Below are 16152 nucleotides of genomic sequence, written 5' to 3' on the forward strand. Positions count from 1 at the left end.
TGCGAAACTTGGTTTCTCAGTGCTTTGGTCAAAGTAGCAAGTCTTTTCAAATCCATGGGTTCAAGTCCAAGTGAAGTCACGAGTCATCACTGTTCAAGTCCAAGACGAGTTGCAAGTCTTGTAACATATTGTCAAGTCAAGTCTAAAGTCATCAAATTTCTGACTCAAGTCTAAGTCATGTGACTCGAGTCCACACCTCTGGCTATTACACACATTACCCATCATCATATACTGTATATACAGTATTATATCATACACAAGGATTGTAATTGAAGTGATAATATACTGCTGTGTGTAATTTAGACCTGCAATGTCATTGCTTAATGTACCAATTTCTAAACCATCCAGCAGAGGTTATACTCAGTCCCCTCAAAAGAATTAGCATTTCCATGCATCTCAGCTCAGATTAGTCTAAATTGTAAGATGCTTCACAGCCCCTTACATCACTTATTGCCATAATTACACACAGATTTGCTGAGAATGATGCAGATTTAATGCCAGCTTGCACAGTTTGGGCGACAGGAGCTGAGTGTAAAGAATAATGTGCACTCTAGGGGACATCAGCAGATGGAAGACACCCAATAGGGCACCAGACAGCGTGGTGCACTTTAATGGCATTTGTTCATGCACAGTGTTCCATGCAGTAGGTGTTCTCATATGTTAATGTTGCACACTGCACAGAAGACCGCACCTAAGAGCATAGATTGATTGCATGTACAGTATGTGCACATTATGAACATGCTTTCCAACATACACATAGAGTACTGCATGTAATACTTTCTGCCGTGACCAGCCATAAAAAACATGTATTGTAAGATCATCAAATATTGACAAACTGGCTGGAAGACATTGTAAATAAAATATGGCTGTTGCAACTCGTATGACACGAATATACCCTCACAGTGAGAATATTCAACCATCCGTTGTGAAAATTAAATTGTATTGTATGAAGCTCTTAGACTGATAGGGTAAAGAAAACACAGGTCAAACATAATTTTCTCCTCCAGGAAATAATGGAAACTTCAAACCATCATCAAACCTTTAATAACTGTACGTTCCAGCATTTGCAATGCTTAACTGTCACACAAGTGTGAAAAACAAGTTGACCATTGTGATATTATACATTAAACATACTGTTAGGGGACCGTTATTAACACATCAAAAACAAATTTCTGTCACGCAAGTGTAAAAGGAAGTTGACCAAAAAAGAAATGAAGACCGTGCACTACACCCAACAACTAGCTAGAAAGATAGACTGAGCTTGAAATGGAGCGGACGACTTCTGTTCTCTTTGTTCAGAAAAGACCTCAGATGATCTCACCTGCATTTTTTTTTTTTTTTTTTACCTGCTTTGTATGATTACCATCAAACCAAATAGACATTATGATTTGGGAAGTCCTTGTTTACAATTGAGCGTATTGCAATGAAACAATTCCTGTTCACAAAAATCAGATGAATGACACATTTCACATCACATTCGAGACCCAGGGCGATGTTTCCTTCCTCTGCAGTGTCTAAGCAGAGTGTTTTTTGGTTCACGTAGCTATTTTAATCAGGTAGCTACCAGGTAGAGTAGAAAGAAATGCTTGTGCGCTTTTCCCTTGAACTGGGCCCTCTTGTGTTTTCCCATGATACACTTGGCACATAAAATCCTGTGCTGAAACCTGCCTCATGGCGATGTTCACTGTCTCCTGTGGGACTGTATGCTGTTTCCCAAAATGTAAATCCACTTGCTTCCCAATGCTGCCCGTTTTGAAATATATCACTGTGTGCCTCCCTGAAGACAAAATCAATAGTTCCTTTTCCCCTTCTCATGTCTCATTTTCTTCACCCTTAATGGCTGCTGTTACACAAGCTCTGCTTACGTTGCCAGGCACATACTGTAGATACATGCATAGATGGACCGTAGTCTATTTTCAGATGAATACTTTACAGTGGATCCAGTGCATGTTATTCAAAAGCACCCATTGAATTATGATTATATTTCAATCCTCACTTCAATTCTGTCGTCTTCATCTTTTAATAACATTTCAGAGGTCACGCATATGTACAGTACACTTAAACTCTTCAAGGGCACTTCTACATTCTCTTCACATGTTAGCTGCAGGGCATCTCTGCAGTTAGCATTTAGGAGGTGTGTACCGTGAGGGACAGTTTAAGTTTTATAATCCTTCATTGCAAGCACCACACTGCACTGTGCATTGGTGAATACAGAAGCTTTGGTACCATCTGTTATATTTGGCAAAGAATAAACAACTTCTTTCCTTTCAACTACCTCCGGAGCAGAATTTAGAAGAATACATCTGTAGAACGGAGAGCCCAAAGCCTTTTTGGGAGCTCATCCAGCTCGTCAGACACGTTGACAGTTAATCAGGGACAAGCTGGTCCGGTCAAAGATGTTGGGCCTCTTTTCTAATTGACCTCCTCCGTCCATCCATCAAAACTCCATTGGGACGTCACTGGTCGCCTCTGCATCAGTGGCCCTGTTTTCCTTTTTTTTTTTTTTTTTTTTTTTTCTATTCTCCTTTCGCTCTTTTGGTTTAGCTTGCAAGGGCCAATTTTTACCTTTGTATGTCATTTCACACTGGAAAATGATATAATACAAAGTAAAACGGAGGATTCATCCAATAATAAGGAATAGCCAGTAAACGTTTCACAATTATTCCAGTTATGATGCAATGAAACCAATACTTACATGATATTGCTAGATACGACAATACATGAGAACATTTGCGTGCAATCCCATAAAAGTGCTACTTTACAAATCTACTTTTGAAATAATCCAACATGTTCATTAGAACAACCATGCATCACACTGAGAGGTGTTTCTAATATTTTGGTTACCCTATTTAGCGACATGAGAGAGGATTTACCTGCCTTAATCCACCTCTTAATAGCACTGCTATCACTTTGTAGAAATATACAGTAACAGCACACACCTGTGCCACATACATCACCAGGAGGAATTGCATAATCAATACTTATCTGATAAAATAACAAAAAAAAACAAAAAATTCAAACGTAATACAGTGCATCATACTCACTAGAGATGTTGATCAGAAAACATGTAACGCAAAAAAATGTCTTGTAAATTTGACACACCACAGCGAAGAGTGTTGTTAGAACCTTGTCAAATTTGACTGATTAAAAAAAAATAATAAGTACATAAAATGAGGCTTCAAAATGGCAAAAAAAAAATAAAAAAATCCAGGAGTTAGTTGTCGCTGCTAAAATAAACACACAAGCCAATTTACATTCATTGGTGGGGACATAATGTGACTGCTGACCGGTCACCTAACTACATTACCTCACTGGGCAGCTCAAGTTCTTACAAAATGAGGGAGAGGCGACTCATGACAGACACCCGTCGTTTCAGCCATAATCGCCCCCCCCTCCCCCAAAGAAAAAAAAAATCAGGAAAAAATAAATGGTGAAAAACAGTTTATAGCTCAACATAGTTCACAGTCTTTGCCTGTTTTCAGCGATAATCTTCAAACATGTACAAGGTATTTAGAAACAAATCGATGATTTCACTTTACAGGGACTGTAAATGTATCAATATGTGCAGAACGCTACAGACATATTTCGCTAGTTAATTGGCTGTAACACGTCTTGCTTTGACCAGTCAATAACATGAAAACGGTGACATCATCGAGGGCCAGTTTGCTGGCCCTGTGAGGACAAATTCAAAATCTGATTGGTAAAAGAAACAGTCAGATTGCTATTGGTGCAAATTACACAAAGCAGCGCTACTGATTGGAAAGGCCTTGGGAAGATTAGATTGACGTGAAAGCACATATAGCCTGAAATTTGATTGGACAAAACAAAACGTCCACATTCACTACTGGAAGCAGTGCAGTCAGGAGAAAGAACAATAAACTGTTGGGAACCAAAACTGGGCAGAATTTCTAATAATAATATTCATCATCTCATAATCTTTGTGAAAGCACCATATTTGGTACAGTTTGCCATTCTCTTTTGCTGGATCTCATTAGAGTGAGAGAGAACTATGAATCCTAATAATAATAATAATCCTAATCCTGACAGTTTGCAAACGGACAGATGAGCGTTTGTCACAAAATGAAAGCTGCGGGCGTGTAAAATGTTATTTATCGTGGAATATTTCCAACGGATTCATGCATATGTCCCTGGGGAGGTGCTTCCACCACGCACGGCCACATGATGAACGGCCGAAGGAGTTGGGGGGGGGGGGGGGGGGGGGGGGGGCAATTTCGGGGGAGACCCACTCGCCCGCGGCGCTGCGATTGGTTTATCGGTGACGCGTTGACACGGAGGAGTCGGCTTGACGACTTTATAAAAGCGCGCTCGCGCGCGCGCAGAGCCACTTTCCACGGAAGCAAGATACGCCGAAGCAAAATACGCCGAGCTCCACCTCAAGGTGCACCATGAGCGAGGTAAGACTGTCATCGTTAACGAGGATTATCCATCGTATCCGCTGCGATTTCCGATTTAGTTCTCTTAGCTGTCGTACGAGGTCCCTTTTAGCGATGTCTTACTCGCATCTCCAACATTTACATGGGCGCGTCATCCGCGTGCGGCTCGCCTCCGGGCGACAGTCGCGGATTTACGCACACTTCTCGGCTGTTTCTTGTACCGATCCGCGTTGTCAAACGGTGCTGACAAGTGGACATGAAATAAAGTGACACAATAGTATTACAATTGTATTACAATTGTTTGCTCTAATTCAACATGACACTAAACATGGTATATTTTAAACAATTTTAATGAACACTGGTTAGCAGTTTACGAGGCTTGAATTTTTGTAGGGTGTTTGGTCAGAGAGTGTAGGACTGCACTCGGATGTACCAAATGACAATGTTTGCACTTAATTATCACATTGATTCGATGACATATATATGATTTATTTTTTGTTGTTGTTGTTTTGGTTTTGAAATCCCTGGACAATAGTAATCAAGGTGACTTAAACACAATTGATGCATCATGCTACTTGCTGTCTTTTTTTTTTTTTTTTTTTTTTTTTTAATTATGACCATTACTTTGAAATACAATGTCATAAGATGACATAAGACGTCCACCAGACAATGTCAATATTGAAGTAGAACCAATTAGTTGATTGGTAGACCCAACAGCACCACCCAACAGAGTATTACAATTGTCTGCTCTAATTCAACATGACACTAAACATGGTATATTTTAAACAATTTTAATGAACATTTGCAAACATCTTGTGCTGTTGCTGTGCATTCTAGTGATGTGTGAAAATGTTGGCTGTGCAGGGTTTCATGGGACAGGAGTGTCTCTTGCTGCACAAAAGCATAACCACCAACATCATCATGGAATCTTTTTTTTTTTTTTTTTTTTTTTTAGCTGAGGGAGGTCTCTTGAATGTAAATGAATATGCAGTTTTACTGCACTGTGCTGCTACACAATGTTTAAGATGGGGAAATGACTGACTATGGCATTAGCTACATCTGTTTAATCTAAAAGGGTTCAATACAAGAGCTGTATTACAATAAATAAATACTTTCAGTAAGGTATCAATACAAACAATAATCATTTATGTCAAATAATTGATCACTGAAAATGCTGACAATTAGGTAGCATTAATCAATGATCATTTGTGTGTTGGAGCAATTGAGGCAAAATGGAGTGCACTGTTTGGCTGCCAGTGGAATAGTAACGCAAAATGTATATAATAACGCAAAATGTCACTGTTTGGCAACCAGTGGAATAGTCATTGATTCAATCTCAACAAGTTTGCTGTCTTAAGAAGGTCAACATAACGTCAGCCATGGGAAGTTGAGCTCCACCCACCCAAGCCGCTTGTCTGGGCATCGTTAATCTGCGCAATACAACACTGACATTGAAATAAGAATTCAGGGACATCCTTGCATACCATCCTTGCATTTTGTTACCTTATGGTTTTTTGCTTTTTTTTTAAGCGCAATTCAAAGAAGCCTTCCTATAAAGGTCAGCTCAGGGGAAAACTGTGCTAACACTGATAACAACTTTCACAATAAAGGCAGTTTTACTGTCAGTGCACAGCGCTATTAGAATTTACGTATGTCTGCCATTACCTCAAATGGCAAATGGAGACATCAGCACATTTCGCCGCAAGCTGTTTGTAACAAATTGTTCGCCGGGCGGCTTAATAAAAGATGCATACTGGGTGTGCACACACACAACAGGGGGTGTTTGAATAATTGAATCCCTCTCACCCGCAGCAAAATCGTGAGCCTTTGATTTGGTGTCAATATGCAAAGTAAAGAGACGCTGCCACTTCCTGTTGATTATAAAAGGTGTTACATTAGAGTGGATGTAGTGTGAATGGAAACAGGATGAGGTGAGAATGAGATGATTATGTCAACAGCAGGGAAGAGCAGAGTGATGCTGAATGGATGTCCGAAATATTTAGTGTAGTCTCCAAACATGACCAGAAGGAATAAGAAGTAAATTGTAGACGATTGAGTCACCTTCCTACATCGCCACCAGCCTCTTTAGCCCGGTTTGTTTGCTTTCATAAAGTCCTCAGTAACAACATTAGCTGTATTGTATTACGATCTCTATACCTCATGTCCTCATTAGGGCCCTGTGTAACTGGAGCCTATTGCAGAAGGCATTGGACAAGAGGTGGAATTTATATTTGACAGGTTGCCAGTCAATCACAAGGCACATGTAGACAAACATTCACTTTTACTTTCACACCTATGGGCAACTAGGAGTCTTAATTAATCTGTAAAGCATGTGTGTGGAATTCTAACCACTATTCTACCGTTTTGGAATTGCCAAGACAGAGCGCAGACCTAATGCCATGCTGAGAGACTTTGCCATAATAAACTGATTTTTGCCATTAAATCAAAGTTGCGTCAACAAAGTATTAGTTTTAAGGTGCAGTACACATTTATTATTGATTATTTTCAATTATTACTTTTCAATAGATTATTTCTTTTTCTTTTTCAATTGAATTATACAGGTCCATCCATCCATCCATCCATCCATCCGTCTTTGTGACGTCTCCTGGAGACTGGTCGGGTTGCGTAGGAGTCACATTAAATTCAAACATGTTCGATTTTTCGGAGACCCTTTGAGACTTTTTCAAGTCTCGACTGTGGCGACATGGAAACAAATTGGCCTCTACGAGACGTTGCCCTGGTGAGAGCATAAGCAATATTTCGACGTCTCCGCCAGGCTTAACATCTGAACATAGGCCCTATATCACTCATCCACCATGCCACTGGATTGTAAATCACATTAATGTTACTTAAAAAAAAAAGTTTTTTATTCACATAGCCCCTGTTTTTAATAGCAGGGGGAAAAAAAATTACATTTCTATTTTCACATTAAGTGTCTGAAAATGTAATTTGGGATTCTCTGTGTTAAAGTAAAATTGGTGCCAAATCTGACATTTTCATCACACCCGAATGAAAGTTGTTACATTTTGAAGGCATCATCAATGTGTGACTTAACACAATTTTATGAGGACATCCTTGAAGATGACTATTCGTCATAACAAAATGTCTATATATTAAAAAATTGTAGTCAGAGGTTTCACACAAACACAACCTTAGCAATTAAAACACAACCACTTTGGTGGAAGTAATAATGTTCTATTTGGTATTCAGGGGTATTCATTGAACAAAATGTTTATTATCGTGGTTGCAGTCAGTTGTGTTGGGGAACTGCACCATGTTTAGAGTTGTCTCTAATATTTTGCCCCATCCATCCAACTAAATAAGGTGAAAACCTCCATACGATTCTCATATGAGCACCAAACGCTTCTGCTGTTGTACCTGTTTAAGCGTCCAGTAGTGTTGCAGCACAACACCCCAAGGTACATTCCATCTTTATTTTTTAATTATGCCCCCTCCCCCATCTGGGTGTGTTACCAGAGGAGCGAGTCAACAATTAAAAAAAAAAAAAGATTAAAAATCCAGCAGAACAAGTCCCTGAAGCTTCTGTCAGTTTGTGCACGTCAAAGAGACATGAACGAGCTGACAACAGAAAAAAATGTCAGTTGCTCCAGATAGTGGAAAATGGCTGACTGGGATGTTTTAATCCCTTTTCTCCCCACTGCACAGACAAGAGGTTAAGTTACTGACACCGTTACTAGACAGCATAATAACATTGTTGCACTCATGCACTGCTAAAACTTTACTGATCTTGCTTGACTTTGCCTCCATATGGTGCTCTTCACCAATTAACAACAGAGCTGCCGTGTTGAGTACATTTAAAGGTTTCCGGAAATTTCACAAGCAGTATATAAAAAATAAAATAAAAACTTTACAAAGAGTATAATGCACAGTTTTAATGGACACACTGAGAAGTATTCATCTCACAAAGCTTAATGGCCTGGTTACCGCAGATACAGTATTGCACAGAAGTGAGATGCAAGTGAGTTGCAAAATTGAACTTCCAGTGACCAGAATGAGGGAGTGTGAGAGCGATAAACAGTGGCAGCTGGTGGAGTTTTCTCCGGGGTGGTCACATAAATACATACATACATATATATATACATATATATATATATTTATATATATATATATATATATATATATATACATATATACATATATATATATATATATATATGTATATATATATCTCAGTGGCATGAAAAAGAGAGCAAGTGCAATGGATAAAAAAAATATTGTACAAAGAGTATAAAAAAGAGTAACAACTGCAACAAAAATCTGCAATATAGCGGGACCACAAAGCAAGAACCTGCAAGGAAGGAAAATGGCTAATTGGGATTGATTTGATTTAAAATTGGACATTTTCAATTAGTAGTGTACTCACTTTTCTTGCCAGCGTTTTACACATTAATGGCTGTGTATCAAGTTATTTTGAGGGGACAGTAAATTGACTGCGTTATACTCATAAATTGTAGCAAACTGTTAACACTGAAGAATTGTTCCATGAAAAGACATAATAAAATATTTACACAAATGTGAGGGGTGTACTCCCTTTTGTGCGATACTGTACCTAAATGAGTTGGAGAAATATTAGAAACATCTCTCAGTTTGATAAAGGCACATTACAAACTAGTCCTCAGTAGAGAAGAGAGCCGACCTCCATCGAGGATGAATATTCCTAAAAATGTCAGCCTTACTTATTTATTTGAAAGTCATGACATATGGAACTTTTCTGGTTCTGGTCGTGTCTTTCTGGCTTTTATGCTCCGAAAGCAATCTGGCGAAGACAGCTATAACTTTACAAAAAAAAAAAAAAAACGTCTTCTTCAGCACATTGGCTTCCTCAGCATGTGGCTGGACCCGGGGAGTTACGGGTACGCAATAGTGGTATGTGTAATGCAATTTTGACTCTGACAATCAGGCAATCCATCCATCTATTTTTTTTCCTAGCGCTTGTCTTCACTCAGGTCCCAAGGGAGCCTATTGCAGCTGACTTTGGGCGCCAGCCAGTCATAGGGCCATGAAGGAGATACTATTCACAAATGACCAACAAAAAGCCAACTTTTTGACAATTTTTTGATTTTTTTAACTGTCACGCTCAGCAAAATCATTTCCCACCACAGCTCCTCCTACTGGTTCTGGTTGGTCACTGTCCCACTTGGCAACGTCACAACAACAAAAAATACATTTGAGCTGCACCTTTAATCTCCTCTCCCCCGAACGGTCTGAAGAGGATCTCTACAGGTTTTGCAGAAATGTTTGCGTAAACCTGCTAGTACACAACAAACAAAACAATGTCAACAATTTCCCATATATTTTGCTCATGTAATAATCAGTTTATGTCATTGAAAAAGTTACAAAAAATGCATGATATTCTCTTTGTAAAGGCAGAATTTTGAATGTAGCTCTTGTATTGAATCTCAATAGATTGTGTAAGCATACTTAAGTGTGTGGTGTGTGCTAGATGTGTATTTGGGAAGTGACACAACGATGATGCATTGCGAGCATTTTACTGGTATGATTGCAAATTTGCATACACTTTGTCTGGACTGACACGAGAGTTTTTAATGACGATGTAGCTCTTTCTGACTATTCAGAATTAGTCTTGTGTTACATTGCAGTGCCTTAAATTCAACAGACAGACAGGAACCGTAAATTTGCCTGAAAAAAGCTATTTAATTAACTTTAAGCAGAGGCTGGGAGTCCTATAAGTCAAGGGTGTCAAACCCATTTTTGTCACAGGCCACATCACAGGTATCACTTCCCTCGGAGGACCGCTACGACTGTGGACCCATATAAATAAAAGATTATCTCATATACTGTAATTACAGTATACACAACACATTGATGAATAACCAGTTTTGAAATTAGAAGCCCATAAAAACATGTTTTTCAACTATTACATTTCTTTTCAAAGGGGTATTGGTAACAAAAAAATGCTTGCAAATATCTCAATGGTATTACACCGGAACACAATTAGTGATTTTGATTTGCTTTCGCAGGCCACATAAAATGATGTGGTGGGCCGGCTCTGGCCCCCGGGCCACCAGTTTGACACCTCTGCTCTAAGTAATCGGACTGAAATACGGTATTTTAGACGGGATGTAAAGAGGAGGTCATTACATTGACATTACAATGATTGGCACAAAGGAGGACAGAACAGTGCTACAATTAAAAGGTGGGTGAAAGCGTCCTAGTGGCCAGCAGTATCCTTGTGGGACACAAAAAAGTACTTGTTTCAGTTCGAGCATTATTGACCACACAGCACTAATAATGCAGGAGTGAGATAACGCAGGTGGGTTTGGTGTTCATTGGCCAACAAAGGAACATTTAGGGCATTAATCGTCTCATTGTTTTCCTCTGGTTTGATCCTGTTCTCATCTCTGGGTTCAAGCACTTGCTCTCCATCCCATTAGAAAAGTGACATCAGAGGCTTTCACCATCAGCGCCATGAAACGTTTAATCCACCAAATGTATCTGAGAGTGGAAATCTGCATTTATGCCCCGGCGCAGGCCACAAAATAAGTCTGCCCTCGTCTCTGCAGATTGGCAAAGCCCCAAGAGGAACTGGTGTGTCACTATGTTCAGATGTTAAGCAGCTTTAGTGTGTGTTCTGCAGGATTAGGGGACTTTTGTGGATTGTGTCATTCTGTTGTGTCTTGGCCTCCCACCTTGGTGGTTGCGATATCATTTGCCATTGAACAGGCAGATGGATCCCTCCCGGAGAGACTGGTTGACTTTTTAGAAGCACTAAACTTGTTCGTGTGTTTAGTCATTTGCTAGTCTGCTTTTTCAGAAACTTTAGATTTGATTTGATCCAGCAATTCTTGTTTGGCATGGTTTGTCAGTATCATGCAATAATTGCAGACCATAACACTTGCAAAATCTCACGAGATCCATTCATCCACCCATTTTGTTTACGGCTTATCCTATTCAGGGTCAAAGGGAGCTGGAGTCAATCCCAGCAGACTTTTGGGTGGACAACATTCACATTCACAATTAGCTGGGTGGGAACAAGATCCTATACTGTATTAATTCTTGTTGTTTTTCAATGAAAGATGCACTGCATAGCTTTTTTTCGTTTAACAAAAAAAAAAAAAAGTCACCCAAGCCACTATTGGAGGAGATGACACAATGCTGATTAAGCCTATCAGCTCCTTTAACATCTTGCTGTATTTTTCAGTATTTGATCATTTATATTTCATGTCAATCGCCAACATTCCCACACTTTGCGTTAGCGGGCGCACCAGAAATGACAAATTTTACTGAGCAATGGTTGGAGCGCGGCCCCTTCCCTCACATTCTAAAAAGCTAAATAAACATATTATTTTGTGTTTCGGTAGCAGAAACTAATAATTATCTCTTCCGAAGAATTTTTTTCCCCATCTGCTGTACTTCAGAAGAGAATAAAACTGTTGTAAAATCACATGGTGGCGTATGGAGGGGAGGCGGGGCCTAGGCCTAGCCTACGTCAAGGGTGTCAAACTGTCACACACAGCTTAATTTGATTTCAAAGGGGCCAGGCCCCTAAAATTATACCAGAATTAATCAAATAAATAACAATACGTTTTACCCTTTGTTTTAATGCAAAACAAAACAAGTACTTTAGGAAACTCTTTGGATTTAATGACAGTTTTTATTTTATTTTCCAAAACAACCTCAGATTTCTTAAGAAAATTTAGCTTCAGTTTGTCATCTACAAGTGTGCATAATAACTGAACACTGTGGTTGTATTTTAAGGCACAAAACTTTAAGTCAAAAGTATTTGGAACTGAAAAATGTAGTGTTGCACTTTAAAATTAAATCAACCTAGGAATTATTACCACTCAATTTTCTACTCCAGCATAATTCTCAAAATGATCCTTAGTCCCCAAAACGACAATGTCTTATGTATTTTTTCACTTTCAAATTTATCCTGCAGACCGGATTATATCCCTAGCAGGCCGGTTTTGGCCAGTGAACCGTATGTTTGACACCACTGGTCTACATCATATTGAAGCGACAGCTCAGTTGTTGTAATGCAGAATGCCAGCCTATTGGGTGACAGAAGCTACCCACTGCAGCTTTAACCATCACAAAACTGGAGGTGTTTTCATTGGGCGGAGACTTAATGCTATTTTAGTGAGTTATATTGAGCGCTCCTTGTTTCTTTTTCATGTGCAGCTCGATAACACACGATAATGTGATTTTATGTTGTTTTAATCACACTCCAAACTATTTGATGTAAGATTTAGATGTAATGTTTGCTATGCATACAGTGTGCCGTAAAGGTCGAGTTTACGATTTTACACTATCACGCAATCTATATTACATCTGCTGTTTATCAACATTGACTCCCATCGGGCTGAGTCGAATTACCAATCATGCCATCAGCCAACACAGCAAAGAAGGTATGAATGACAACGACAAACTCTCCTACAGAGTTGTGCATGACTGAAATTGGTGCTATTACACACTGGGTGGTTAAATGTCTGGGGTGTATTAATGCATGCGAGTCTGATAACTATTATGGAGCCATATATTCACATGCTGTGCACACGCTGGGGCGGCTGTGGGGTGATGTGCCACGTGCTGTTCTTGGTTGGATTGGGCTGCAACTTGAGCTTGCAATGTATAATGAATAAATAAAATAAATAGGCATCTCTATTAAGCCCGTTATGTGGGTGAAGTTCTTTGGGAGTGCTCCCCTCGAAGTGGCTGATAAATGAAGCTACATATATAATGTGTGTGGGGGGACAGCATACATGCGATCATCATCGATAGATAATAGTGTCAAATTGACAGTAAAAGAACAATGACAATAGAATACAGTTGAACATTAGTATTTAAATCAACGTCTATTCCTAAAATATCGAAAAATCTCATACTCTGCGAATCCCACTCATGTAAATCACACATTTCATCAAGCTCAGCAACTGAGTAGCCAGTGTACATGTTTCAGTCATCTACCTTCCAAGTTGAGGAGGCTGTAAGCATCTGAATTAGCTGAGTGACATTCCTGCTGCATGCTGCAAATTTACCCACCACAAAATCATTACAGCATCACACCCCAGAGATTGGAGGCTGAAAATAGCACTTCAGAGACTGCAGGGGACTGCAGGGCAAGCTAATAAGGAGGAAGGTTGCAGAAAAAGGTTTGAGCCTAAGAGGGTTTGAACAGGAGAACAAGTGGAAGGATGTCAGCGGAAGCGTTTGCATACCTTCACTCATCAGCAACTCTGCCCAAGTCAATCCGAAGATTATGTAGAACCTTTTTTTCCTTCTTAACTCTCATAGTGAATTTAGTTATGGAAGAGTTACCTCAATGCACAGAGGCTGGCACATAAAAATAGATTTTAGGATGTAAGATGGAGGAAGATTTGTTTTGGGGATTTTTGTGGACAAAATACATACAAAGAAGGTTATCCTAAGACCCCCACAGCTGCTACTGTGATGATGTAATAATAATTCTCTGTCTTGCTGTGATTTATAATGTGTTTGCATATTAGTCAAATAATAATCCTGCTGTGGGATCACAGTAAGTCTTGTGAAAGTTCACAACAGCTCCTAGTTGCTCTTCGCAGATTGAAAGCAACCAATTGTGGTTAATCACACAGATAGAAACCAGAGGGCAGGCTCACAACTGATTGGGTGAACGCGGAGCAGGGTGGGGCTAACAGGGTAATGAAACCCAATTCAATAAAACAGGAGGGCTGCTCAGGGCTAATCGGATGGAGAAGCTGACAAGAGCAGTGGAAACACAGTCATTACACAAAGAGGACCTAAACCCACACAGGAACAAAACAAAGCAAGAGGTAATTATATTCACCACTCCACCACATAGACAATGGCAAAGTAGGACTGCACTCCATTTTTTTTATTTTTTAAATTGAAGCACAAACAACATTGCACAATCTTCAGGAAGAAGCTTTTTGCCTTCGCTGATGTCGCTTTAATAATCCAAAGAGAGAAAACGGGTGAGGGGAAAAAAAAGGAGATTGAGGGTATTTCACCGGATATTGTTTTCCATTCATTGACTGTACTCAATTGTAATTCCACGACAGAGACTCTTCACACTTTGCTTTCTCATCTACAGGCGCATATGAAATGATAAACATATCTAAGTCCTAGTATAAAACACAGTATAACTGTAACTATAACTGTAAACTTACTGTATATTTTGGTTCTGTAAGCTCACGCGGTACGACATGACCTTTTTGATTGGTAATTACGTCTGTAATGTTGCGACACCATACATCGGCGATTCACATTTTGAATAGGAGCAAAACCAGTGACCGACAGTCAGCCACTCGTAAAAACCAGTCGCCCAACACCGCACACTGCATGCCAGTTCAGTCGGTTTCGGCCACGTCACTCAAGATGCCCAAGTTGATGAAACGGAGTTTCATACGTTTTCAGCCCTTAATAAATTGTCCAAATTGTACTTGAGGATGACACTTTGGGCCCATATTGAGACCACTGTTATAATGACAGAAAATATGAACAAATATAACAGTTACTTGTGACAAGAAAAAAAAATCCTATATATGTCGTTGGATAAAACAAGCATGCATGGTAGGTTAATTGAAGAACCTAAATTGCCCATAGGTGTGAATGTGAGTGTGAATGATTGTCTATACTGTATGTGCCCTGCGATTGGCTGATGAGCAGTTCAGGGTGTACCCCGTCTCTTGCCCATAGTTAGCTGAGATGGGCACCAGCATGCCCGCGACCCTAGTGATGAGAAACGTTACGGAAAATGGATGGATAATACGGAATTCTACAATTGGATGGAGAGCAGCCCAGGATGAAAACCGCCTTCCACCTAAAGTCAGCTGGAATACATGCCAGTTCATCCACATCTCTAATGAAGACAAGCGCTATATGAAATTGATAGATGCATGGACGAAACAGAATTTCAGAACTTTCTAAGGGAGACTCTCCCATCAGTCGATTTAAACCATATAGAGTGGTGGAAACTGAATAGACGGCGTTTTGCCAGCAAAATAGATGTTTCAATCCTCACAGCAATGCTGGTATTCCTAGACAAAAACCATTAAGCTGTAGGTATTTAGTTTTTATTTTGGCTCACACAGTTAGTCAGAGGATATTTTACCAATAGCAAAGTTACTCTTTTGTTGACTTACTGGTCGTTCTTTTACTTTGTGGTTATTTGCAGAAACTGAGTCAAATTCCCAAAACCACTACAAAGTGGCAGGCTAGAAACAATCCATGAAGAATTCCATCTGGTGGAATGAGTTGTGTTTCTTCATTAATTCTGCGAGACTCCCGTGTCCGGCAGATATTTGCTGCTGCTGTTGTTCTTCTGCTTGAAGCTTTCTTGAGCCACTCTCGTCTGCATGGGCCAAGCTTGACCTCTATATGACTTGACAGTGGCAGTTCTTTTCAGCTTTTGAGGAATGGGTCTTGTAAGACAAAGCCTCACGGCCTCGTTTGAGCAAATATAGTGTGGAGGAGAACACTTGAGCTTGAATGAAAATGGCCTACTATTGCTTTTTCAAGTTATTGGATGCGTTTGGGGAGCTGCCAAGTCACACAGTTGAAATTAAGTCCATTTAATTTGTTTCCACAACCACAAATCTACTTTGGTAAAATAAACCGCTTGAATGAATCATCTGTTATTTATGGTAAGTTCCTATTTCAGTAGCAACGCTTCCTCCCTGAGATGTTTTTCTGTGGGGTTCTCCAGCATGTGTGAGCATCTCTGGTGAGAAAGGACAGGCAGAGGACAGATTCATCATCGTTGCTCATAATTAGT

At 39.7% G+C, this 16152-nt stretch overlaps 1 protein-coding gene across 1 annotated transcript in view; it reads left to right on the forward strand.

Annotated features, from left to right (window-relative positions):
* Positions 1-4322: 4322 nt before the first annotated feature.
* The window catches only part of pcp4b (Purkinje cell protein 4b), a 37264-nt gene continuing 25434 nt past the window's right edge, over positions 4323-16152 (forward strand). The window contains exon 1 of the mRNA XM_061682019.1: positions 4323-4415. Coding sequence (XP_061538003.1) covers positions 4407-4415 — 9 coding nt within the window. The 5' untranslated portion in view covers positions 4323-4406. The remainder of the gene's footprint in view (positions 4416-16152) is intronic.

Source organism: Phycodurus eques, chromosome 7 (assembly GCF_024500275.1).
Source record: "Phycodurus eques isolate BA_2022a chromosome 7, UOR_Pequ_1.1, whole genome shotgun sequence".
Taxonomy (NCBI): Eukaryota; Metazoa; Chordata; class Actinopteri; order Syngnathiformes; family Syngnathidae; genus Phycodurus; species Phycodurus eques.